The 25,510-nt window shown below is 37.6% G+C and overlaps 4 protein-coding genes and 3 non-coding genes across 7 annotated transcripts; 3 read left to right on the forward strand and 4 right to left on the reverse strand.

Annotated features, from left to right (window-relative positions):
• Positions 1-76: 76 nt before the first annotated feature.
• Positions 77-2,721, forward strand: LOC124406928 (vesicle-trafficking protein SEC22b). The gene is made up of 6 exons (XM_046882614.1): positions 77-95; positions 179-424; positions 903-1,012; positions 1,187-1,347; positions 1,446-1,592; positions 1,704-2,721. Exons 2-6 carry the CDS (start codon positions 350-352, stop codon positions 1,850-1,852), a joined length of 642 nt encoding a protein of 213 aa, XP_046738570.1. The 5' UTR covers positions 77-95; positions 179-349; the 3' UTR covers positions 1,853-2,721.
• A 283-nt stretch (positions 2,722-3,004) lies between these two features.
• LOC124406927 (box C/D snoRNA protein 1) lies at positions 3,005-4,971 on the reverse strand. Its single transcript, XM_046882613.1, has 7 exons — positions 4,908-4,971; positions 4,602-4,783; positions 4,407-4,498; positions 4,058-4,236; positions 3,769-3,969; positions 3,566-3,690; positions 3,005-3,243 (listed from the first exon to the last, which is right to left on the reverse strand). The coding sequence occupies exons 1-7, from the start codon at positions 4,925-4,927 to the stop codon at positions 3,080-3,082; spliced, it is 963 nt and encodes a 320-aa protein (XP_046738569.1). The 5' UTR covers positions 4,928-4,971; the 3' UTR covers positions 3,005-3,079.
• Positions 4,972-5,918: 947 nt separating this feature from the next.
• Positions 5,919-8,859, reverse strand: LOC124407150 (zinc finger CCCH-type with G patch domain-containing protein). Its single transcript, XM_046883004.1, has 9 exons — positions 8,701-8,859; positions 8,393-8,602; positions 8,253-8,333; positions 8,045-8,185; positions 7,683-7,825; positions 7,426-7,604; positions 7,089-7,358; positions 6,742-6,921; positions 5,919-6,596 (listed from the first exon to the last, which is right to left on the reverse strand). Exons 1-9 carry the CDS (start codon positions 8,749-8,751, stop codon positions 6,298-6,300), a joined length of 1,554 nt encoding a protein of 517 aa, XP_046738960.1. The 5' UTR covers positions 8,752-8,859; the 3' UTR covers positions 5,919-6,297.
• Positions 8,860-9,207: 348 nt separating this feature from the next.
• Trnam-cau lies at positions 9,208-9,280 on the forward strand. The gene has a single exon. It is a non-coding gene; the product is annotated as a tRNA-Met (tRNA).
• A 4,568-nt stretch (positions 9,281-13,848) lies between these two features.
• On the reverse strand, positions 13,849-19,148 carry LOC124406701 (barH-like 1 homeobox protein). Its single transcript, XM_046882228.1, has 3 exons — positions 18,474-19,148; positions 14,428-14,749; positions 13,849-14,299 (listed from the first exon to the last, which is right to left on the reverse strand). Exons 1-3 carry the CDS (start codon positions 18,604-18,606, stop codon positions 14,032-14,034), a joined length of 723 nt encoding a protein of 240 aa, XP_046738184.1. The 5' UTR covers positions 18,607-19,148; the 3' UTR covers positions 13,849-14,031.
• A 2,229-nt stretch (positions 19,149-21,377) lies between these two features.
• Positions 21,378-21,484, forward strand: LOC124407828. The gene has a single exon (XR_006929365.1). It is a non-coding gene; the product is annotated as a U6 spliceosomal RNA (small nuclear RNA).
• A 3,175-nt stretch (positions 21,485-24,659) lies between these two features.
• On the reverse strand, positions 24,660-24,766 carry LOC124407830. Its single transcript, XR_006929366.1, has one exon. It is a non-coding gene; the product is annotated as a U6 spliceosomal RNA (small nuclear RNA).
• Positions 24,767-25,510: the final 744 nt, after the last annotated feature.

Raw genomic sequence — 25,510 nt, forward strand, 5'->3', positions numbered from 1 at the left:
GATTTTGGTGCGTCGAGCAAGCCGACTGTGAAATTCACATCTTTTTTCATAAAAATATTGCATTACGAGTTTTGTGAAACTTGGATGAATCCGAGGTTTCGTAATTTATTATAACAGTTTTTAGCGCTCAATTGTCAATAATAATTCGCTGTATTAACCTTCGATAAACAATTTACAGTAAGTCAACGACGCGTATGCAGCGACTGACGTGGTAAATTCTAAATGGAGTTTCCCGATGTCGGCCACATCAGTTACCAGCGCTGTACAAATGGGCTTTTGAGGTTCACTGAGTAGACGGACTTCTGTTTTTATCTTATTAAATCTGGATATTCAATAAATTCCAGTAAAAATGGTGTTACTAACCATGATCGCGAGGTTAGCTGACGGCCTGCCGCTAGCTGCTACAATGCAGGACGACGAACAGGTTAGATTGCTGTTATAAACCACTGTTATGATGAAATGTCACTTGCTCATTAATTTCCATATTTATTGCCGAATCGCCTTGTCTAGTTCCCGAAATCGTATCCACATGCAGGCCAAGTGCTTGCCCTTTGGTGAATAAAAATTTGCATCATCGATACATTACTGTTTTCAATTATTATCAAGAATTCATAGTTCATTCATTACCTGTTGCAATCATTTTGTTTATTACAATTTTATCACTCGTTTTCGCTCCTATTCCTTCAACAATATGCTGATTCTATTCAATAGAACACACATTTTTTCTCTTATTCATTTCCTCGCTAATTCAAAGCCTTTTATTTATTGCGCTCAATACATTCTTAATAAATCAGCTATTGTGCATTGAACTTTGATCATCTCAATTCCGTTTCAGAATGATCAAATAAATATCAATATTCTAGTAATGTTTGCTTACAGAAAATTTAATATGTTACTTACAGAGTGGCAGAAATATTCTGGAATATCAGAATCAAGCTAAAATGTTATTCAGGAAACTTGGTCCACAATCGCCATCGAGATGCACCATTGAAACTGGACCATATTTATTTCAGTAAGAATGATCATGTTATCTTACAATGTCTTTTTTTTATTCTATTTCTATTTTATTCAATGTACACATGAATTATAAAAAACAATAATGTACATAGTTTAAAGCTGTGATTTAATAATTTCAGATGTATGTAAATTTGAAGGAATTTCTTAATTCTTTGGTTTCCTATTACAGCTACCTTATCGAAAAAGAAGCCTGTTACTTGGTATTGTGTGAACGGAATTATAGTAAACGTGTAGCTTACAGCTATCTTGAAGATATTGCGCAAGAGTTTGACGCCCAATATGGTAAAAAGATCAACACCGTCACTAGACCCTACACTTTCATTGAATTTGGTGAGAGAACTTTTACTTTTACACTTGCTTAAGTTAATCAAAGCTTATATATTCAAGACACGTGTTTTTTTTTTTTATATAAATCGTTCCCTTTGCAGACACATATATTCAAAAGGCAAAGAAGGTTTTCTCAGATAATCGGTCCAGGAGAAATATGAGCGCTCTTAACAACCAATTACATGATGTTACAAGAATCATGGTTCAAAATATCGATGACGTTCTTTCGAGAGGAGCTATGCTTTCAGGTAATTTCCACAATTATTCTGAATATTTTTAACAGACATTCCAACACGACTCCAATTATAGGCATTGCATGCCGACTTGTAATTGTTCTGATCAATATCTTCATTTTGCAGAATTAGATACCAAAACGCAGAACTTGTCAATGTTGTCACAGAAGTACAGAAAGGATGCCACGCATTTGAATAGCAAATCAATGTACATAAAGGCAGTTGCAGGGATAGTCGCATTCCTTGTCTTCCTACTGTACTTTTTCATTCTATAATCGATGAGTATGAATTTTTATTATGTTATTGATTTGAATACCGACTGTAAATTCTACGCCTATGGGGGGGCGTGCGAAATATTTTGAACATTATGCATTGCAGAGAATGTCTTTCTGTTTTACATTCAGTTAAACTCAAATATTATATATTTATCTACATACTGACTTCAAGCGTAAAAATAAGGCGTGCAGTTTAGTTGATATAAAGAATTTGAACGGCATGATGTATGCTGAGTACAGCCTCGATTATATCCGTAATAAGTTTCCAGTCTTTTTTCTGTGTAATCCGAAGGTTGGATTTAGTTAGGCAACAAATTGTTTTTCATTTTTAATTTTCAAACAATGCTTTGAAGTTCTACAAGCAGAGATACACGAGTTTTATATTCATCAGCATTTCAATCATTTAGATTTCTCAATGTATAAGAATTAAAACAAAAATCGGACAAACTGCAATGCGATAGGAATATCGTAGGCATTTTTGCAGACTAAGAGCTCCTTGAAAAGTTACATGAACAGACGTTTCTGTTATTATGTAATGTTACTTGCTTACAGCAAAATTACTTATGTCAAAATCTATGCTGCTACAGGTTTTCGTATAGGCGATAGAATTTAAAATTCTATTTTTGTGATGTAACACTTTGAAAATGATTTCTATTCGATGAATATTCGTGTTTAAATATAAGCATACGTATTTTCCTTCAACTTCCGAATACACGAATCAAATTTACTTTTAATTCCATCAAAGTGAGTAAACATAATCTGTTTTTAATGGGAATTTGATACATTATGCATAGCCAATCCCATTGAGAACTCTTAGGAAATTATTTATTATTTATGTGGTATAAAGTATTGTTGGGGAATATATACATGAAAAATAGCTGTCATTGTTGAAAGAGACATAGGGTCTATGGAAATTGTGTAATATAGTAGCCTGTATTCATAATTAATAATATTATTATTGTATTTGTATGAAATTCGGTTATACTATTCTAGTGAGCGTTCTATTTACAATAAAAGCTTGAATTTATACTAAGTATTTGATCATGCATGGAAACGGATAACAGTACCTCAGGTGAAGCGTTTCAAGCTGTTACTTCTCCTTATAATTTCACGCAAATATTTTGCACATAATTCAACGGATTTAATTACATACTTTAAAACCCTAAGTTATCTCAGTAATATGATAACCTTCTAACGATTTTGCAAATTTGAGCACGTTTCATTTTCTTAAACCATTTCCATATTTTCATTTTCTGAATCCGTTAAATCATTGTCAAAGAAAAAGTTTACTGGAACTCCTTCATTCTTCTTTTTAACTCTCTGATTATTCGTATGTTTTCTTTTGAGGTTTCCTCTTGTATGTTCAGCCTCTGTTGTCTCTTCTTCTTCATCTGTTGATATTCAGAGCAATGCATAATAAAATACAAATATGCTGGTATAAATTGTTCAAGTTGCGAAATATGGAGCTGAAGCTAGCAGCCAGAGTTAGCAGTCAAACATGTTAAACTTTTTGAAAATAGAAAAATGCCGTTCAGTTTTATCCTCATAATTCTATAAAAGTATTGGCGATTCAAGGAATTTCACAAAATTTTAATTGTCGTACTTCATGACCTTATTCGAACGAATATTAGAAACATTGGCGGCTAATTCTAGTTGCTAGTTTCAGCCTGATCTGCGAAATTCACACCTTTACTTTTGAATAATATCACTCACCAGTGTCTACAATATCGTACATATCTGAATGATCTTTTAGTATCACATAGAAAACCGGAAATTCTATGATAGTTTTCTTTTCGAGATTTTCTTTCAGTGTTTCAGTTAGGTCCAGCTCGTGAAACCTGAAAAAACAAATGTGTCAATTGACATTCAACAACGATAAAGTCTTATAATCTTTCTATGATCAGAGCATGACAAACCTTGAATCACATCTCTTCACTTTCTCAGCTTTTAGAAGAACTTTGATATTGCTAAGACCAGCTGCTCGGTAATACTGTAATTTTTCTCTGTACGCTATCTTCAAATTTATCACTTCGATACTCTCATTTCCTTCGGTTTCTACTGTCAAAGGATCTAAAACTCTACCTAGTATCGTAGATAATCTCTCCGTTTCCAGGACACTAAAACATTGAAGTAAACATTATGTTCTAAAACACAAAATCCACATCTCTAGAAACAATATGCATAGTGTATTAAATTGCACCTTACCGATTATCATCATGCTTCATATTCTCTGCTTGCGGAAAAATCCATTCAATTCTCCAAAATAATTCATTTGTTTTCCATTTATAATATGTTGTATTGATTTTATGTCTGCTAAAGTTTTGAGGTAAGAATTCCAATTTTGTATTCCTGTGATGGACAGCTGTCTTCAATTTATGCAAATGCTGCAACATTAAGGCAGAGAGATTAGGTACAAAGTACTTTGAATTATTGATTGTGGAATCAAATCTGCCTCAAACATGAAAGTATCATTGGCAAAAACTGCGCTCACTCAATATTTCTCTCGACTGAAACTGAATATACACGATTAATAAATGACTTGCGGTAGACTCACCACTGGCAGATTACCTAGTCTTGTATATCTCTTGGAAGGATCTCTCTGAAATGAATCTACAGATCTACCGACCTCCTCAAGTAATCGATAATCTAGCAAATAATGATAATATTAACATAAGCGTAAACAATGTACTGGCATCCAGTACAACTTCAATTCTTCAGAAAATAATATTATGAGCGTTAATTTACTCACCGCTCAATACGTCGAGATCTGTGAATGCTTTCAGAGGTACGAATTTAGTCTTGTCGCGTATTCCATCACAATCCAATTCTTTCTTGTGTATCTTTACGCAGTCCAGACAGCATGTTCTAACCTCACATTTAGGACACGTGTACTTCGCACTGCTTCCTCCACAGACTTCGCACTCTTCCAACCTATTTTCAAAGTTACATTTATTAGCGATACCATTTCAGAAATGTTGACTCTGAATTTGCTTGTCAATATTATTCTAATACATCATGAGTAATTATTGACAGAAAGGTTACGGATAGCACATACTTAACGCTGCACGTCGCCATTTCGAGTCACGTGGTATCCCCGGCAAGCCGACAATTGGAATCGTTGAAATCGTTGAAATCCGCGAATATCGAAGTCCGATTAGGTAGCCTTTTTTCGGAAGACGAATATAAAATTGATTGTCGATCGCATACCTATATGTATTGTGAATATTGAATGATTTGTAGCGGTTGTCTTAAAAATTCAGATATTTGGTGGATCCTCAAACAAATTTATTATCGCCCGGGAAGTATTGAAAATTTCATCACTCAACGTATTCGGTTCTTCTTCGTTTAATCGGTGTGAACTTCGTATTGTCAGACAAGAGGAAGCATCGCGTAAGTGAAGACACTTATAAGATGAGTATGTTTGTATTTCCAGATTTCTTTGAAGCTTGAACTTTAAAACAAGCTCAGCTGTTGCACGTTTGGTTCGGCAATATGTTGTAAAGGTAGATAAATTTTCAACTTATAACTACGAATACTGTTTACTTTTTATCGCTGCATATTCCATTTTTTTAATGTCATATACAAAAATCATTCTTACAAGTGATAATCAATGAAATGATAACTTCAACTTTCAACAATACATTAGGTCCATGTATTTGTGATTAAAGCCATAAAATTATTTACGATTCGTGGGAAAAAATTAACCTGATTTCACCTAAGCACCATACGTGGTAATTACTTTTATTCGATTACAATCAATATTTCCGAATAAAATAACTTTATTCATCACTCTATATTCATAAATTATTTTTATATATTTATACTGAAGTTTCACATGTTTGTACAGAATTTTACCTTGAGACTCAAGATTGTGGAATCTTTTCAATATATTTCCGACATACGTACGAATTTTAAATATGCATGTACATTGATATTTTTTTCTTTTGTTTTTCAGTCAGAGTTATATAAAATTATGAATATATAATTAAAATAGTTTTAGTTTTTTTTGCATAATCCTTTCAAGTGCTTTTGTATTCATGATTTTTTTTTTTAGTAGTGCTGTGCGAAAAATCTATTGATTGCGTTTGATGTTTATATTGCAAAAATTTGCTGCTGTAAGAAATTATGGGAAATCCATGACAGATGAAACATTGCCCGTGTGTAACTGAAAATGTTATTCTACACAACATGTATAAACTCAATCTCACATTTCACTAGTTGATAAATTGACTTTTTAGTAACAACTATCTGAGCTTAAGATTTGCAAGTAATGTTACTCATGTAGAATTGGCAATTGGCAAATTAGAACTATAAGTTACGTACATCAGGAGCTTGTGAAAATTCTCTACAATTTTGTTTATTTTTAAATTAGCCAAGGACTTGTCTAAATCAAAAAGTCGAGGAACACGCGTTTGTTGTGAAAAACAATGTATTATACAATCTTGCTAAAATATCGTAAGCTTTGCTTTACTTTTTCGATGATTTTGTTCAGCGGAAATTTTTTTTTCTGCCACTTTTAGATCGCCAATCTCTTTCTGTTTCTGATTATACTGTAGTACTATATTATTGTAAGGCAGAGTACCCTTACTATGCCTTCCTAGAGATTCTCGCAACTTTAAAACATCTTTTTCAAGTCTCCGAATGTTTTCGCTAATTTGAAGGCTTGCGACATTCAACTTTTGGCTCGTTTCTGCTTTCAAATTCGTTTTGTCTGTTGAGCTACTAGGTTTCGATTCATCTTGGGCTGTAAATAATGAATCGATAATCGTATCATCTTATTTCTGTAATATATCAAGTTTTTGACGTCTTACTACATGAAAAATGAAGACTTATTACATATAATGATATTTACACGAAGAAATACTGTTCAGGCGATTGCTAATACTTACACTTATCTCCAAGAGTTGCATTGATAAAATTGAAAACATTGTTACGCTCTCGTTTTACATCCCTTTCATACTGTTTCTCACGTATCTGATCCATTCTTCGGCGTTGTTTGTTCAATCTCCGTTCGACCGAGAACAAATCCTTGTCACCACCTGCATTTTCACGTAGTTCCATGCAGTGATCTAGAATGAAAGTTACAAGTGAACAATTAGAAGCTAAAAACCAGTCTTTCAATATGCATAATGAAAGGTGTCATCCAAGAATTCTTCTGCGATATTTACAGTATGAAATTTGTTATCTGACCGGATAATTATGCAAATGAAAGATCAAAGCTTTAAAATTTCCCTACCTAAAGATTTACCAGCCGGTAACACTGTCGCTTCTACAGGCGCAACTCTACCGTCAGCCCTCTTTCCCAGGCCAGTACCTGTGATATATCCCATACTTGCCATCAATTTGCTTCCCATACCACGTGTATAACGTTCCCAGCTACCCAATGTTTCATTTCCATTAATTGCGAGTAGTGATTGCTGAACTATCTCATCTTTGTTACATTCTTCAATGTCGTTCTCACATTCGCTATCATCCGAGGAATTTGACATGTCTAAATCTGCGTCATCTGTTGGAAATAATTGCTAATAAAGAGCCATAAAGTGGTTGCTAAACCAAGTTAAGCGACTTCTTACTGAGAGGAAACAAATCGTGAAGACGAAGTTCCAAGATTGTTCCACTGGCTTCAAATTTTACTCGGCATTCGTCTTCTCCACTTTTTGGCACTTGCAATACAACAGCCCTATGCCATAGTTGATTTTTCTGTTTTGCCAAAACTCTTGTGCCCATTTTTATACTTGAGAAGTCGGGCTCGCTGAAAATCAGAAGTAGTATAATTTTCCTCAAGCTCGAAATCCGTATGATTTCACGGAAGGATAGAAATATCATTTACCTATATTCCTGCAAACTAGACAGCGGAACGATTTCTCCATGTGAGTAATGGCACTGATCGTCAGAAAACCTACATTCGCCATCCAGAAAATATGGACAAGGAAGCATTTCCTTGTGTGTCGGATTAGTGAACATTACTCTGACCTAGTTAACATTTAAAAATAAATTAATATTTACTGCAAGAATGTAGGAGGGTTACGACACATTTTTTCAAATAAATAGGAAGTTTCAACCGACTGTACTCGACGGATTCAAAGATTTTTTTCTCATGTATCAATTGCGTTTTATCAAATTTCAAACTATAGATCCAAACAAGATTTAAACTTTCGAAGGCTTATCCAAAAATCGTCTCTGTTAGCTTACCTTAATATCGCTGATGCTTGTGACTTGCGTATCGACGTCAGAATGAATGGAGCAAACCATGGCGTTATGGTGGCTGACGCCACCCCAGCCACTTCCGTGAGGTGCTCGGCACTTGGTACCCTCGAGGGCTTTCAGCTCATCCTACAATAGTGACTTGAACCGTATAATTTTGTCTTTGCTATGCTTTACCAAATAGTATCTTACTGACTTCAATATCAACCGTGACGTCATCTGGATTTTTAGTCTGTTCGGCACGGTTTGACTCTTCTAAATTCCCTTCCAGCACTGCCTAAAATTATTTCCATTATTCTCCATTGAGCGACTCTCTTCAACGATCGATAAACTCACTTTAAATAGCGCATATTCCTTGGCTAATGGATCTGCATCTTGATCCGAACTGTCGTTGCGCCTGTCACCGCTAGTTCCCGACTCTCCGACACTGTTCAAATTCTCTTTTGTTAGATCGATGAGCTCTTGAATATCGGAGCGAAGGCTCAAGAGATTGTCTCTGTCCGGATCGCTCGCAGAAATTGAAAGAGCTATTTGGACCTGAGACAGCTGAAACGATACAGGGATTAAATTGGATTGGAGCTAATCACTCGATGGGCTGAGGTTATGTGACATGTTTCTCGATACAACTAAATTTTCGTACGTACCTGTTCCTCGTACTGCTCAATAGCTTCTCTCAAACTCTGTGCGTCTGTCATTTTTATCGGAATGTCGACTAGCACGGGACAATCCGTGCCCTTCAATGTCCCTTTCGCAAACAAACCTCAGTCTCTGACAGCTCTCGACATGTCGGTAAGCCGTTTGAGAACCACGGCGATGTTTGGCAGGGGTTCTCCACTCTGATTTCAAACGCCTGAATTCTGTGTTATGAACAGTCTCTTCTATACCTCTATGTATTATCTCTATGCTTCTCCGTCGGTAAGGTCGGCGAGGGTGAAACATCGATATACAAGAACAAGACTGAAAGAGGGTGATGCATATTATTTTGAAATGGAAGACGATTTGAGATGTGACAAGTATTTAGATTGCAAATTTACGTTGATCGATGGTAGTACGTTTTTTCTTTTTTTTGACAAGTTAAAGGTATGTTGTACACTGATTTCTACTAGTTATTTGAAGATTTATAAAACTCGAACTAAGTACTGAGAATACCAGCCTCGGTAGCGCAGTAGGCAGCGCGTAAGTCTCATAATCTTAAGGTCGTGAGTTCGATCCTCACCCGGGGCATTATTTTGGTTCTAAACAATGAAACTTGCTTTATGTTTTTCACAAATCATACAGCCAAGGTTCTTGTTCGTATTTTATGGAATTAATTGAATATCGCCTTGACGGACAGCTCAAATCCATTGTTATGTATCTGGCTGAATTCGGTACTTTCAAAAAGGTATGTGTAATGTATAAATGACTAGAACATTTATTTAATTAAAGATTGTAATGAACAAATTTTTAATGAGTAGTAGTGTAACTATTAGCATTCAACTAAAGATTGTCGAAATGACTGAAAGAATTGAACGTAATTTCGACGTAATTTACACGAGAGGTGTTGTACCTGTGAGTATACAATACTTTTTAAATTGACTTGTAGATGTATTGTTTTGTGCGATTCACAAATTGAAATGAGGGAAGAACAAAAATCTCTGGAGAAACGGAGGACGGTGTGAATAAAATTATGCAAATACATGACGGGGGACATCAACGAACAGAGAGAAATCGGGGCGAGATTTAAGAGCTTGAGAAGCCTGTTTTTCCCTACTTGAGAAGAATTGAAATGTATGAAAGTTGGAACGAGTCGTGAATTGTTCGTTGCCCTTTAGCGATTTCAGAATTTGCAAGTAAACAGGCCATTATTAGCCATCACCGTACCCAGCCTCAACTTTTCTCCCGCTTTTCACCCCGACGTCTCTTCGCGTTTTATTGTTTGTTTACTTGGAGGGACGGGGGCATTTCCAGATTAAGAAGAAAGTTGATTCGCCCCACTTTCTCCGTGAATTAACCATATGGAAATCATCACGTTATATACCATACATATATAATTACACTATTATTACTTATGCTTTTGAGGTATACAAATCTTTGATTTTTTCCGGAACAAAAAATTGCAGAATTTCTTCCCTTATAAACATTCTAAATAGTGATCCCGATCAATAAAAATTCCCTCGATCGGATTCAAAGTATAGAAATTACGAGGTTAGCTAAATAATTAAATCGTAATTGCAACTTTTTTATTTTCACGTATTTTATATTTGTCTCGTATCTTATTATGCATTTGAATTTGATAAATCTATAGTAATTTTTTTGTCTTTCAACTGGTAAAAGGTACAAACACAAACATGTGTAGATTCCACATGGTATAGCAACATGTTCACGTCAGAGTCACGTACGTTTTTCACGTTGATTCAGCCAGTATTCAGAGCATCAACTCCGCGATGAAAAGGCATTCCGGTTTCTGAATATATTCCAATTAAAAAGTCGGAGCTTCGTTACCCTCGTCGATCCCCTCGCCCCGTTGCCGCCCCTCGGTTTCGTCGTCCCTTTTTCCCTTGGCTGCCGTCGCCACCCCCACAAAGCACCCCCGAACCAACCCGCCGGACGTCTCTCTTTTACTCCTCCGGGCTGATCCTTATGCTTTCCGCTCTTCGGCACCGGGCCGCGGGGTCCTTATTCACCATTCACCGTTTCGTCTGCAATTACGCGCGGTTTTTCTAAAGAATTAGAATCTCAGGTCGCTCTTCTTCCTCAAGCGCATCCGTATACCCTTCTCTGCACGGCCGAAGTGATTTTCGTAATGCGGTGCAGGTCGAGGGGTTGGCCACTAAAGCAGTCATTGTGTCACTTCTTATTGTAGTCATTTTGTGATCATTGTGATCGCGCGGTAATCATGAAAACCTCTGTAATCTGACAGTCATTTTTTATTAATAAAATCATTTGCAATCATGTCCTCGTCATTGTGATTACAATAATAATCTAATCTTGAAGAATACGTTAATTCTACGGGGGCAATGGAATTCTTGAACCAACAAAATAGACTTTATTGGAGTCCTTTCGATCCGATCTAGAAATTTTTGGCTTTTATCGGGGAAATTCCACAAAATTTTGGGATTACCGGAATTATAAATGATATCATTCGAAGAATACATTTTGTGCGCTTGAGCAACTCTAATGTTCAATCAATGCAAAAGATTTTTGTAACAACAATTTTCATCACTTGCTTCAACCGTTGAACTCTTGACTTAAGAAAACGTTCATTAAAACAAGCTCGATTTGTTTCGATACAAGAATTCCACATTTCTAAGACAAAACGATTAACGTGCGTTCAATCAAACTCTTGGCTATTTGAATCGCACATTTTCTTGATACAAAATTCACATTATCGCCGTGTTATCATGAATACATTGATAGTCAGCATGACTATTCAAACTCTTGATTTAGTTCCATATTAAATTGTTACAAGTATTTCCCCCGGCAAAAGTATTTTGTTGAATTAAGTAAGTATTAATTGTATACGCCGGATTTAGTTAAACCAAACGAATATCACTTGACTCAAATAATTCCTTCCCTCATGAAATTTGAAAATTGTACCAGTAAGATAGTCTTATTCGTTGTTCGTCGAATGACAAAAATAAAATTAATCGCTTTGCTAGCACTTTTTTCAGAATGATGAGTTTGTATGTAGGGAAAAACTCTCGTCTAAAAACTCGTATGACGCGTCGTTCTGAAAACGTGCACTATTAAATATCTAACGATGCCGGAAGAAGCTGCGAGGGGATAAAAGGAGCGCGTGCTCAAGTACCAAAACTTGCATGTACGCCCAGACGCAACTACACGCGTGTACCTTATACGTGCAAAAAAGATATACTCTGATGCACGGAAGAAGTTGTTTCCTTTTTTCCATCAATCTTTCAGGCGGAGAGTTTTTAAAGATCTCTCGTTTGGAGAGAGGATTTTTCAAAATAATGAAAATAATATAAGCAAGGGCGAACGATACATCGAATTCTATATATATATGTATATATATATATGAGTCGTCTCATATCAAACAAGAGTAAATCGAATGTTGCCATCGGCCGTTGTACCAAATCACTGTCGACAGCTTCTTAACTTGTAATAATTCCACCCAATTACACGGGGAGCATTGCACGTGTGGACACGTGCTCTCTAAAGTCGCGCCTCTAATTAGTTACTGACCATTAAACTTCTCCTGTAGTATAAAGCGGCGGGGCTGAACACACTGAGCTGTGCACGTACATTCTCAATTGCGCGTTTGCGGGTGGTTGTAACATTATTCGATTAGGATACTTCACCGGAAGAGCGAATATGTACCCCGCTCATCGTTCTCAAAAGCAAAACTCTAGAGGCAATAAGTTGTGGGATACGTTGCGTACGATTATGCTGTTGGTAAATTACGTATATTTTGACATTAAAAGGGTTCGAAAAATTTTTGGGTACATCTTCGAAAGGAATTTTGACTCATTTAGTAAGCCTCGAGAATGTATACTCTCAAAAGCATCGACGGCGACTGTTGCATACATTTGTGGCAAATACCGATCGCGAACAAGTCATTCGAATTACGAGTATGGGATTAAAACGTCTGTTGAATTGCGACTTAAAATTAGATCTCCTATCGGTAGCCAGTGTTATGACATTACTGATTTAAAGAAATGCTGGCTCAGGATGAATTTCAATTTGACCGTTAGATTTCATGCCAATTCGGATTCCAGATAACATCGGTATTGTGATAACGTTCGTATAGAGTTTATTTTTAAATCACTGAACAGAATTATGTAACATCGCGATATTTCGTTAATTTAATTCTGAAAGCGGAAGAAATCCTTTTAACAAAGTTTTAGATATTTGAAAGATTTCAGAGATTCGAAAGAACTTTCGAATACATTTCTATAATGAGCTATTATGATCGAGGCGTAGGTATAGTTGAATTTATAGGAGCATAAACAACACTGGGTTTAATTGATTGATTTATTAATAATTTATCTACATGATTTTATTACTTCTGAAAAATTAACAACTATATATTAATATATAGTCAATTACAAAGATATAATATGCTTGTCAGATTTGAAAATAAATTGGACGAGAAACACCACGTTAACGTAGCTCCAACATTGCACATGATTTATATAGTTTACAAAGACTATATTTTTAAGGTTTTTCTTAATATAATCAGCTAAATGAATTATCTTAAATATATGATTACTGTGAAATGAAGCGAACTTTATATACCTATACCGAAAAGAATTGCTGCAGAAAATATGCTAACGGATACCCTAATTGCGTCGAATGAACGTATAAATAATATAACATTACTTCCGACTGATTACACAAACGAACAACATATAATATCTCTCGAGGACTGTACAATAATATAAATCAAACATCGACTTGAAAACGATAAAACAAACATTAAGGTCGCGTATATAATTTAAATCGTAAAAAAAGATAGGTGCGATTGGATCTAAACGTGAGAATCAAGCGAGTATCTATTTAATAGCTGCAATTGCTGCACAGATACTCCAGCTCGAATATAATATTAGAATTTAAAAATTAACTTATGACGTTTACTTTAGAACAACTAGATTCTTTTAATTACATATTTACATACCATTCACACTACGCGAAATGCATATTCATTGTATATGTATATAATAATTTACACAGCTACTGATCGTTTGAAAATCACTACAGATCGATCGATCCAGCGTTTCCGTCGTACGTACATATATACCGGGTAAAAAAATGTATATATGTATAACCTGAATCGCATCAGAACATGACTCGCAAACCGTATACAATGTATACATATAATAGTACCGGAATCCGCTTACGCGGAAAGAGATTTCACCATCTTACAGAGCATTTCATAATATAACCCTACGAAGCTAATTTCGCGAGTTAACAGAGTTGAATAATGCGAGAAAGCAATATTAAAAATACGTAGACCGCGAGTTTCGGGGGTACGAGGGTTAGAGAGGACACCCGTGAACGTACGTTACGTTTCTAAACAGCGCCGCTGCCGTCGAGAGGAAGGCGGCCGTCGACACCGTCGATACCGGCTGCGGCTGCTGCGGTGCTTGATGATGGGGAGAGGATTGCTGCTGCGAGTAAGGTGGACAATACGACTCCATGGATCCATGGTGGAGGCCGACCCCGCGCACCAGAAGCTCCTTTTCGACCGTCGCTTGATGGCGAAGCTGTTCCAGCCTCAACTGGTTCTGCCTCTTCCATTTTGTCCTGTGAAACGGAAGGACGAGTGTGTCTCGGTTAACGGAAGTGGCGCAGGTGCCGTCGAAGTATCCCTCCGAGGCGGGTGAAACTTCTTTTTAAAAACCTAATCAAACTCAGCCGCATCTCAATCTCACCTTCTGTTCTGGTACCAGGTCTTGACTTGCGTCTCCGAGAGGGAAAGCGCGTCGGCCACGTCGCTGCGGTCCGCGACGCTCAGATATTTTTGACACCGAAATTTTCGCTCCAGGTAAGCGAGCTGGGCGTGGGTGAACGCGGTTCGTCTTCTCCGTGGTTTTCTGCCACTGGGTGTCCCGACCACGCAAGCTTTCCCGGAGGACGCTGAACCTGGAGACGGTGACAGAGCTGCTGGACTTCCAAGTCGAGTACAAGGACTGCTACCCGGGTCGATCGTATCTTCGGAATCCGAGTGCGGGGCGGAGTCATCCTCGGAATCATCTGAAAAAGAGTCGAGATCCCATGCTCATTTCGTACTAGCATATTTACTGGGAATCGTTTGCGATTCGAGTATCCGGGGCATCGTTTATCAAAGAGTTACCTCCAGGGCGGTATACCTGCCATCTTCCGCCGCTTTTCGACAATTTCATGCGTACACAAACCTTGTGGTTCTCCGGAAGATCGTTAGGCATATACCTAGGACATAACCGGGAACAATGAGAAACGGTTTTCGATCGGCAGATGATCGCCGGCTCATTTGTCGGCTGCGAGACCCCCGAGGAGACCTGAACACATGTCCATTATGTCCTGACTTCCACGACGCGCAGTGCCTCATAGCCGGCTTACTAGCTCTGTGCGAAACGGTGCGCCTAATGATCGCTAACGAATCTGTCCGCACTTTGGTCCATCTGCGAGTATATATAGCTATATAAGCGATTGCTGCTAATAAGAGTTGGCAATCGGCGTGTACAGGGTGACCCTGGGTGTCCCGAGACACGCTCGCCCTCAAGTTTTGTACTCAATCGAGAACGCGGCGGGGGTTCGGAATAACGAGGAACCCTCTGAGCCGGGCACGCGACCGCGATGCGAGGTGGAATCACGATCTCGGATCGAGTAAATACTCGAATCTTGATTTTTGATCTCGTCTGTTGATGGTTTCGAGTCGGAAGTATAGTTATTGCTTATACACGCGGTAACGTGGCGAAGGGCTCTGCAGTCCTATTTTCGATTGGTCAATCCTTTCGCTGAACCACGGGTAGTACGATTTGAATTTTCATTTTGCTCTCTTGAGTGCTAGGAGAGTTTGATTTTTTTACATTATACATTGGAATGGTGTTTAAAACACGTGTAATTGGATTAAATCTGCATGTCACATACTGCGACGGAAGATCGATTGTCGATCAAATTCGATTAGCGCTATCCTTTCGGTATAATAAGTACAGATTCGTTTTTCTTTTTTTCTTACCACATTGTATACGCGAACGATGATAAACACGATTAGATCACATATTGTACTAGACAGAAACAGGTGTATTAGTCAGTCTGATAAACGCTAACAATAAGACTTATCTGAATCAACACGATATGATTCTAAAACATCCTTAAATTAATTTGGCCACCAATTTTTCGCGGAACCTGATTAGCGAGAATCGTTAATTCAGTAAACGATCGAGTTTTAAGTGTTTATCTTTCAATTCCATTAACTGACCTGATTACAATCACTTACGTTGCATGTTTTCATCCTGTACTGCAAAGTAGCTGGTATGATGAAAAGTGCAAAGAAGGAAAATCGATCATTTGTCTGTACAAATTACAAGATATCAAAAATCCTCGAATAAGGCCAATAAAATTTATCGCTAGCTGATGGTAAAACGAGTAGCGTCACTGCCACCTCCTATTGTTGAAGTGGTCAATTAAATCATCTCATGTATACTTTTGCACACGGATTGTTATCGCATCACATCAAGTCTTAGTCCATTTCTCTTTCATCTTCTCACTTGCGTGTGTGTGTGTATTTAATCAATTAAATCGATGACTGAACCTTTACAGATGTAACCGCGTCATCGAAAATCCATTATACGGCATGACGCCGTATAATCAGATATATTGTAAGCTGTAAAGATCATCTGATGTTAAAACTAACGCTTATCATCGAAATCGGTGTTCATTTTTTTCTCAATCATTTTGTTTTTGTCTTCCGCCCGTCAAGATATGGCAGCTTATTGTCAATAACCGCCTACCTATTTTTAGTTAATAAAAACTGATACTGACGGTATTTATCAGAAAGCATTGATAAATGCGGTTGTTAATTACCGTACCTATATATGTATACACCTATAATTGTACTTGAGAAACATGGTGCGCAGCTACCGTAAGCAACGGCTTTCAAAGTTATTAGGACATATCATCCGTTTCGTTATTTAACCTTCCATATCTAGATGCCTGTATGTAATAATAATACGAGGATGATGTCAGCCAGATTACCGTTTAATTTATTGACGCGATATCTTCAGGGTAAATCGCGACGGGATTGTTGTTGCCGCGTCAAGTTCAATAGTTTAACCGGTGCTTATATCAAATCTTTCAAAACATTTGTCTACTGCATCCTCTACTTACACTCTTGAGTCATTCTTATCTTTCTAATTACATCTGTATGTGATAAAACTTGTTACCGGTACACTTCAAGTACAAGTTTCCACGTTCATCGAACACCTGCTGCAGGTGGTATCTATATGTACGAGTATTGCAGGCATATTGTCGCTCATTCATAATCAACTAAGAAATTTGATATATTAATGAAATTTTAATTGTACTAATGATATTCATTTGAATTATACTATTATTCAAGTTACCTAGTTTTTGTTTCAGGGAAATCAATTCTACGACACGAACGAGCGTCACGAGCAAGGCTTGAGTCAGATCCTAATTTGTACTTTATGTTTATTCGCAATGCCTAATAATATGGTTGCACAAAAAAAATGTTTTCATCAATTTGAGGAATAATCGATAGAATTGACTAAAAGAAAGAGCGAAGGTATTAACGATTCTTACAATTTCCACTAATTTCGGTGGTTGAATATAACTTTGCCGACACTCTAATACCATGCATGCAACTATATGAAAAAAATGTGTATCTGGTTTAAAAATACAGCTACAAAGCTCGATATAAATCTCGAGATAACTGTGACGTATAATGATTCGATGGTTTCTAAAGTGGTTAACCAGATTTTCAAGCATTAGACGATAAAGAACAGTCACATGTTCGAGTATTATAGGTACAGTAGACTCTCGCAAAAACCTTACGTAACATGTGTCTTGCTTCCATTTATTGTCTAGTTCTGTTATAGCTGATGCAACAGTTAGAGAGTTGGGCTGTTGAACCCCATTACACCTGTAATCCAATTGACAGTGGCGTTGAGCATCGTAGCGCATCGTAGCGCGTCAGAGCGGTGTATTTAGAAATGGTTGTAACTTTTTTTGAGCTTCGGTTTTTGACAGCCTTCTCTCACTGCGGGAATCAACTACGAGTAGTCCTTCACGTATGCAATAACGTATAACGGATAAGTCATATACGATTAATTGACCAACTTATGAATGGTTCAGAAGCACACGTATACAAGGTGAATACTCAGTCGGTCAAATCTCTTTCAAAACATCTCGAGAACTATTAAACTGATTTTGGGTGCTCGACATAGAAAATCTTGGAGTGACCGATAGACGAAGGAATCCGATCATACGTTGCGGATACGTCAAAAGAACTAGTTAACAGTCTAATCGGATATTAGGGACGTCATTCCGAGAAGTGATCGGTTAGAGTTCATTCCGTATAAACCAGCAAGCCTTACGGCTGAAACGAGATCTTCTTTAAATTCCGCGGGAGCAGCTAAGAAGTAAGTGGTTTGAAAGAAATTCAAAATTTCGAGGTCTAAAAATAAAGTATAATTTTTTGGCCCGTCAAATCAAAATCGACAGGCATGGTCCGTTACTGTTTTCATTAAAAATGTGATGGAACTTCTGACGTAAGTTCCACCAAGAAAATACTAAGCATTATAATTATACCGGAGCATTAACTTCGATTTTACAAGTAGAAAAATTTGAATACAAAAAGCGACAAAGGTATAAAAAAAAAACAAAATTAAAAATTAAAAAAAAAAAACCACCCACTACCAACATTAGCGCAATTGGTACCATGTACCATAGGTATGTGTCTATTGATACAACGTACCTTGAACACGCTCTGTCAATACATCGCCGAGAAGATCGCGTATGAGAAATGACTTGTGTTCTTGCATCGTGGTCATGAATCGCTGGATGTTGGTAGATTTGCAATTAGTTCTACATACACCTGTATCGTGCATATATGTATGTATGTATGTATGTATGTATGTATGTATGTATGTATGTATGTACGTATTATCACATAAAACGATAGCCACTTGTTGTTAATAACGCACAAATATTGTTCGCTTAAACACCGTCACTGATATCGACGATGAGATAGGAGGCATGCTACCGTGAAGACGCTTGACGTCGCTCTGTGGCCCGAATGATCTGACAGTTGATACACCTTCTTCGGCGAGGGGAGTCTGCAGTCCCTTGCCTCCCCCCTGAATTAATCCGTCCGTTTATTTTCAACGCTGTGGCTTTCCTCGGTCCAGATCCTCCGGTTTTCGCAGCCATTTTGGAGGTGTGCACCATCGTTGTTAAGGGGACCGACGCCATTGGTTCTCCTAAGTGCCGGACTCGTCGCTCGTTGGCTGTGCGGGGGTGGAAATAGGGGCGGCGCATCCCGATTGGTCTTGGAAAACAGACTTTGAAGAGGGGTTGGGATTCCTACGGCTGAACCAAGAGCTACGCGGATCCGGTGAAAACGTCCGCGCTCGCCCGGAGAATCTGATTGCACTCGTCGTTAAAGAAATGCTCATGCATAAATCCACTCCGTCAACCTATACATTACATAGCGTGCCATCGGCTTCACGGTTCTTTGATTCTTCAACATTGTACACGCGCCCGTTATCGCATAGCGAAAACGCCAACGGACGTCTTCGTGTACGGCAGAATCTCGATTATCAGAATTAATTGGAACCGAGTCTGTAGTTCGGATAGTGAAAAATTCGAATAACCGAAATGCAATTTTTATCCTAAGGTATAATAGTATGTACAACACACTTTCAAATGATAAAGAATCCGCGTTATACATCTAAATACATATATTGAACCTCTTTCAAACACCGAACGCTTATTTTATTTCTTTGAGTTTATATAATCGTCTACTACTGCCAATTGATGAACGGCTGGTCCACTTTTTTTTACCGAGCAATAATTTACATTTTAAAACAAAAATGTAGCCATTGAGTTTTGAGTCTACGTTCGAGTAATTGAGGCTTAGTTAAAGTTGTCCGTATAAATGATTTTTAATTTTTTTATACTTTAATAGCTTATCTACACTCGCCAAATATCGATGACACGTGTATGACATATTCTAATGTTTGCTCTATAATCTTCCCGCTAAAGTCCATTTCGTGGAAAATTCTGAATGCCATAATCGGAACAGGGAATTCAAGTGTTGTTAGCATGTATTTTTCCGGTGACAAATTTTATCGCGGACCTTAACTCTTGAGCCGGATTAATTACGTTACAGCGCGATTACCAGCATGGTGTAGAATTTTATCCCAACGAGGATGTTATAACGTATATTTAATCGTGCCAATTACTCCCACCGGTCTAATATGAGAAATAAAACGATTCAACCTCGATGCACGTGATACCACGATACAGGTCTTTATAGACCAGATAAGAATCTATATTGCGGTATAATTCAGATGCGAAGTTGATGCTGGGGATCGCACGTATATATTAGTACTTTAATACCCTGAGAGACCGTAAAATATAAACTTGCCTTCGCAAGACTTCAATCAAATAGAAAACAAGTATTACCTACTTCCACACTATTGCAGATAGAACTGATACTTGCTTATGCGAAATTCGGAATCACTTCATTTTCACCTGCACATATTATAAATGCACCATTTGTCCAGAACTTACAGCTGATCGAGTATTTACAACGAACAGGTGTTTGTAATATTCCCGGAAAAATTCGTGAAAAACGCGCGAAGAATTTTCCACCCTAGTTTGAAGGGCTGTTGAAGAAAAGTGTAACATAGCCATTAGTATACCATTAATTTGGCGAATTGTATAACCTGCGAATGAATTGATTTGCAATACGTATATATGTAGTTACACTGATCGCTGATAAATACTCCTCGAATAAATCCACATGCAAAAATATTTAACGAGAGACAAACTCAAGTTCCAAATGCCAGAGGTACAGAAAATAAGGAAAACAGAAACGTGCAGTTTTAATTTCAGCGAGTGATTTTACCCCTCGAAAATTGCGCTCGAGGGTCTTTTCAGCACGTGAAAGCGCATACGAATTCGATGCTATACGGCCCTTGAACGAGGTTGCATTTTATGGTAAGCAGTCAATTATTTGTGAACGTTGTAGGTCGGTACGTAGGTCGGTAGGTAGGTAGGTAGGTAGGTAGGTGCCTGGAAGCTTGAGCGACGTAAGCCAGGCAGACCGCAGACGCCTTTCCGAATACATTAGGACTAACGTATACAGGGGATTAATTCAAGGGGTGGCAAAGCGGCCGTGTTTTTCGCATCGAGTACGCGACTTACACAGGCTCAGCCCTTCGGCATTGTCTTCTTCATGCGCCGCTTCGCTAATTCAACGGGATATTATTCATTTGTTTCTCGACGACGGAAATTGGTCGAGTTGAATCGACGAAGAGAAATCTTCACAAACATTTTATGTATGTACTACTGACAATCGGTTTAGGACTACACAATTAGCAAAAAAAAAATATATAGAATTTGATATTATTGTAACTGTTCTGGGCTGCCAATTAACCTGCCAGAGAATTCTAGTTATAAGTGTATTTTTCTCCACCGTCAAAATTGTAGTTTCATAATTTGAGTATTTCTAAGAGTTCAGAGTATTTTTACTGTAGTTCAAAGGTTAACCCACAGATGTCGTCAAGTTGTTCGGTAGCGGTTAGAATCCTCTCGCAGGTACCCGAACCCTGAGGCACGAGGATATATAAGGATCGCTGCTCGTAGCTCCAATGTACTCGCTTCGGCGGTACATATACTAAAATTGGAACGATACAGAGAAGATTAGCATGGCCCCTGCGCAAGGATGACACGCAAAATCGTGAAGCGTTCCACATTTTTTTGCAACATTTTTTCGTTTCAAATATTACTCGTACAATGACATTTTCATGCTTTTTCCTAACGCTCGTGAAAAATTAGACGAATTAATTGCAACATCGACCGCGATATGGATATTTGTCGGAGATTGTTCCTCTTCCGTCAGACCCAACCAATTTTTCCGTAACAACATCTCCAGACGTGGATTTCATATTTTCATTTTCATATTTTCTCGACTTTTTTCCTCTTCGATGATTAAACTTGATCACGATCAAACTATTATTTCATCGGCTGAATATTAAATAGTCGTGAAATAATCATTCGAATTTCTGGATTTGACTATATTCGATGAAATCTTGGTGCGACGTAATTGAATACTTTTCTAACTCGTATTTAAACAACATTTTTCACTATCCATATTTTATACATATTTGTAGGGAGTTTTCTCTATTCTGTTAAACCTAAAAAGTTTCTCTACTTCGAGGGAGTAAAAAAATGTTTTTTTTTATGCAAACGTGGTACGACTATTGCTACAATTTTAATATTTAATTTTTTAAAACAAATTTCGCTAATCTTGAAATTTGTTTATATTTTCAATTCGTCTAAAGATGCTGATTACATCATTTCCGCGTTGTGTACGAATGGTGAAACGTTTCGTGTGATTAGGCATAACTGAAACTAATTCTACGTTCCGAAAATTTATGCAAATTGTAGGAACGTCAATTTCTCCACGAATATGAGGCGTGAATATATTTCCATGTGCGAAAGCCAGATCAAATTTCCCACCCCACAGGCTAGAGGCATATGTGTGTATGTGCGTGCAGGTCCACGACAAGTGGGCATATAGCCAGCGAAACGTGGGGTGCCGATGCGTCCCCAACTCCAGCTGTTGGGGTGATTTGTCATCAATAGGATTGTTTTCCGGCATTCTATGAGCGAGAGGGAGGCGGCCTGGCCTCCTAAATTGCCGATAACAATCACGGGGGTGACGATTTCGAAACTATTGTCTGCCAATTGTATAACAAACACCCCGCTAGAACGATCCTATTATTATTTCATTCGGTTGCATGAGTTTTGTACGTATTTAAATGCACTCGCAGTAATGGTGCATGAAGGGAAATCGTGAAAGCGGGGAACCTGGTGAAAACTGAAACATTTTTGCAACCATTAGCAAACATGATTTCCTTGACTATGTTGGCATCGATCGATTTGCGTGTTGTTGATTCGGAAGACCATCTGCTGGCTTCGCTCTGTTGCAGTTGTTGTACGTTTAATTGGGTAAACTGTCTCTAATGAGAAATCGTTTGATTATAGGAATATACGAATATTTTAAAACTGATTTTCAACAATGTACACAGAAAATACGCAGCCACGTACTCTTGCAAGTTTTACAGAATAGGTGTCTTAGAGAACATTGTAAAAATCAACTTTTCACATGCAGTTCAAGAGCACTAGAACTCCAGAAACAATAAATGAGGAAAAAAGAGACTAGAAACAAAAAACCTGACCTCAAGTGTGGAAGTAACAGTTAGAACGTAGAAACACCGACGTCACCGTCCAGATAAAAACCCGTCATTTCTATTCACATCTAAAAACTAGGCAATCCTCTTTCTCCCGATAAATACCGTGATTCAAGAACAAAACTAAAAAAATTAATTCTCGGTAGGGTTACAGCGCCAAAAATATCATATCGTTAATCTGAAGATAAATAATAATTGACTTACATTGCAAACTTTATTAACTTCAACATTTACTTCCGACTAAATTTTTCAGGAAGGAATCACGTCCGTTATGGAGGATTAACCATCTGCGAAACATATTCGACGCTCAAGTCTGGTTGAACTATTAGAATCATGATGAGAGATAAGTGGTAGAATGTTGCGAAGTACAGTCTTGCTTACAGTTGGAGGGCTGCCTTGTCGTTGACTCGCACCACTTCTCATCAGAAACGGGTGGACAGAGTCGAATGTCATCACTTCTTAAGGGTCCATTTCATTACCAGACACTCGTGGGAAAAAACAATGGATGCCTTTTGTTCACAGGTCGTTTGCTTTGTGTAATTGTTGTCTCATCGTGCCGTCTATTGTCTCTAGATTCTTTCGCAGTAACGAGGAGAAACCTCAATTAGAACGGTTTGAGGGCTTAAACGCCCAGAGGCGATCAGATTTAACGAGAGAATACATAGAAAGAGAAGATAGATGAGTGACTCTTAAATGAAACTCCGTTTTTGCACACACTTTGAATAGATTTTATCAGTATTTGTCTAACTGTATTATTCTTGTGTTTTTTTAAAATGGAATTCGTTATTTCTTTTTTTTTGTGTGTATTAACCACGGCGTGGTGACATTCTTTGCATTAGTATAACTTACACAATCGCGAGTCAAAGTAAACGGTACTTGGAATACCAGCTGTAAGTTAATTGGCCTACATTTTGCAAATCAAGCGGTGGAAAATAATTATTTATTTTTTTTACGATAAAAATTGATTGGTAATATCTACAAGGATATCGAGGTATTTGATTTCCTGTAAGTAATACTTCTACTAGTTCCTGTACCTGTAAAATTGAAATACGTCATACGCTTTATGGCAATTTGACTTTCTTTAATGTGACTGAATTTTCACATACTGAAAAAAACATCCAGCTGGTGCAATAGAATCTTAACTACGGGAAAGATATACTGTATGATACACGGTTGTCCGACAGTTGTTAGGCGATTTGTTCAAATGCGAATTCGAAAAGCATTCAATTACGACGTGCCAGGATTTTATTGAATGTTGATATCAGTTTTCGTATTCAACGGGGTTTTAGCCTACCGCAACGAAGTGGATTATAAATAATACATTCAAATACGAACTACACTGTTATCCAGTTTATTTCAACAGTCAAATCCAGAAATTCGAATGATTATTTCACGACTATTTAATATTCAGTCGATGAAATAATAGTTTGACCGTGATCAAGTTTAATCATCGAAGAGGAAAAAAGTCGAGAAAATATGAAAATGAAAATATGAAATACACGTCTGGAAATTTTGTTACGGAAAAATTGGTTAGGTATGACGAAAGAGGAACAATCTCCTACAAATATCCATATCGCGGTCCATGTTGCAATTAATTAGTCTAATTTTTCATGAGCGTTAGGAAAAAAGCATGAAAATGTCATTGTACGAGTAATATTTGAAACGAAAAAATGTTGCAAAAAAATGTGGAACGCTTCACGATTTTGCGTGTCATCCTTGCGCAGGGGCCATGCTAATCTTCTCTGTATCGTTCCAATTTTAGTATATGTACCGCCGAAGCGAGTACATCAGAGCTACGAGTAGCGATCTTTATATATCCTCGTGCCTCAGGGTTCGGGTACCTGCGAGAGGACTCTAACCGCTACCAAACAACTTGACGACATCTGTGGGTCTAATTCACAGGTATAAATTACCGCCTCGACTTGTGTCTGAAGTACAAATAGCAAAGGTTTTGAATTCCAAAAAGGCTTAATAGGCTCGCAGTAATTCGTCGCAGCACACACATTCCAAACCGCGTTTCGACCTCACCACAACTCGATTCTTGATCCCCACTTGAATCTGGGCAAAGAAGGGAAAAAGGTGTTTTGAAACCACGTACCAAAAGTTAGGCAGATTTTTGGTGAGATTCTTGCTGAATCGAGAGTGATAAACTCCTCACTATAATCTCTGGATATATTCTTGAAGTCAACTAGCACGCGATGCTGCCTCAAGGATTCAGCAGGAAAGGGTGAGCAGACGAAACTGTAACGAGTGTTACTCCATCAGTTACATATTTTCCAGTATCACCGAACAGAGAAAAAAGATTACGTTTTAAATACTCCTAGAGGCTAAACAGGTTTATTTTAGATCAGAAAATTAATTCTGTTCATTACGAATGTATGCAGGATATTGCAAAAACTGAACTAGGTACTAACACGAATTTCATCGAGAGTGATAAGCCTGGTGATAACTGAGGAAGAAAAACATAATTTCTTACAGTGATAAAACTTCCTTCGACAATTTAGAAACCGTATAATAAATCATGCAGAAA

This window comes from Diprion similis, chromosome 6 (assembly GCF_021155765.1).
Source record: "Diprion similis isolate iyDipSimi1 chromosome 6, iyDipSimi1.1, whole genome shotgun sequence".
Lineage (NCBI taxonomy): Eukaryota > Metazoa > Arthropoda > Insecta > Hymenoptera > Diprionidae > Diprion > Diprion similis.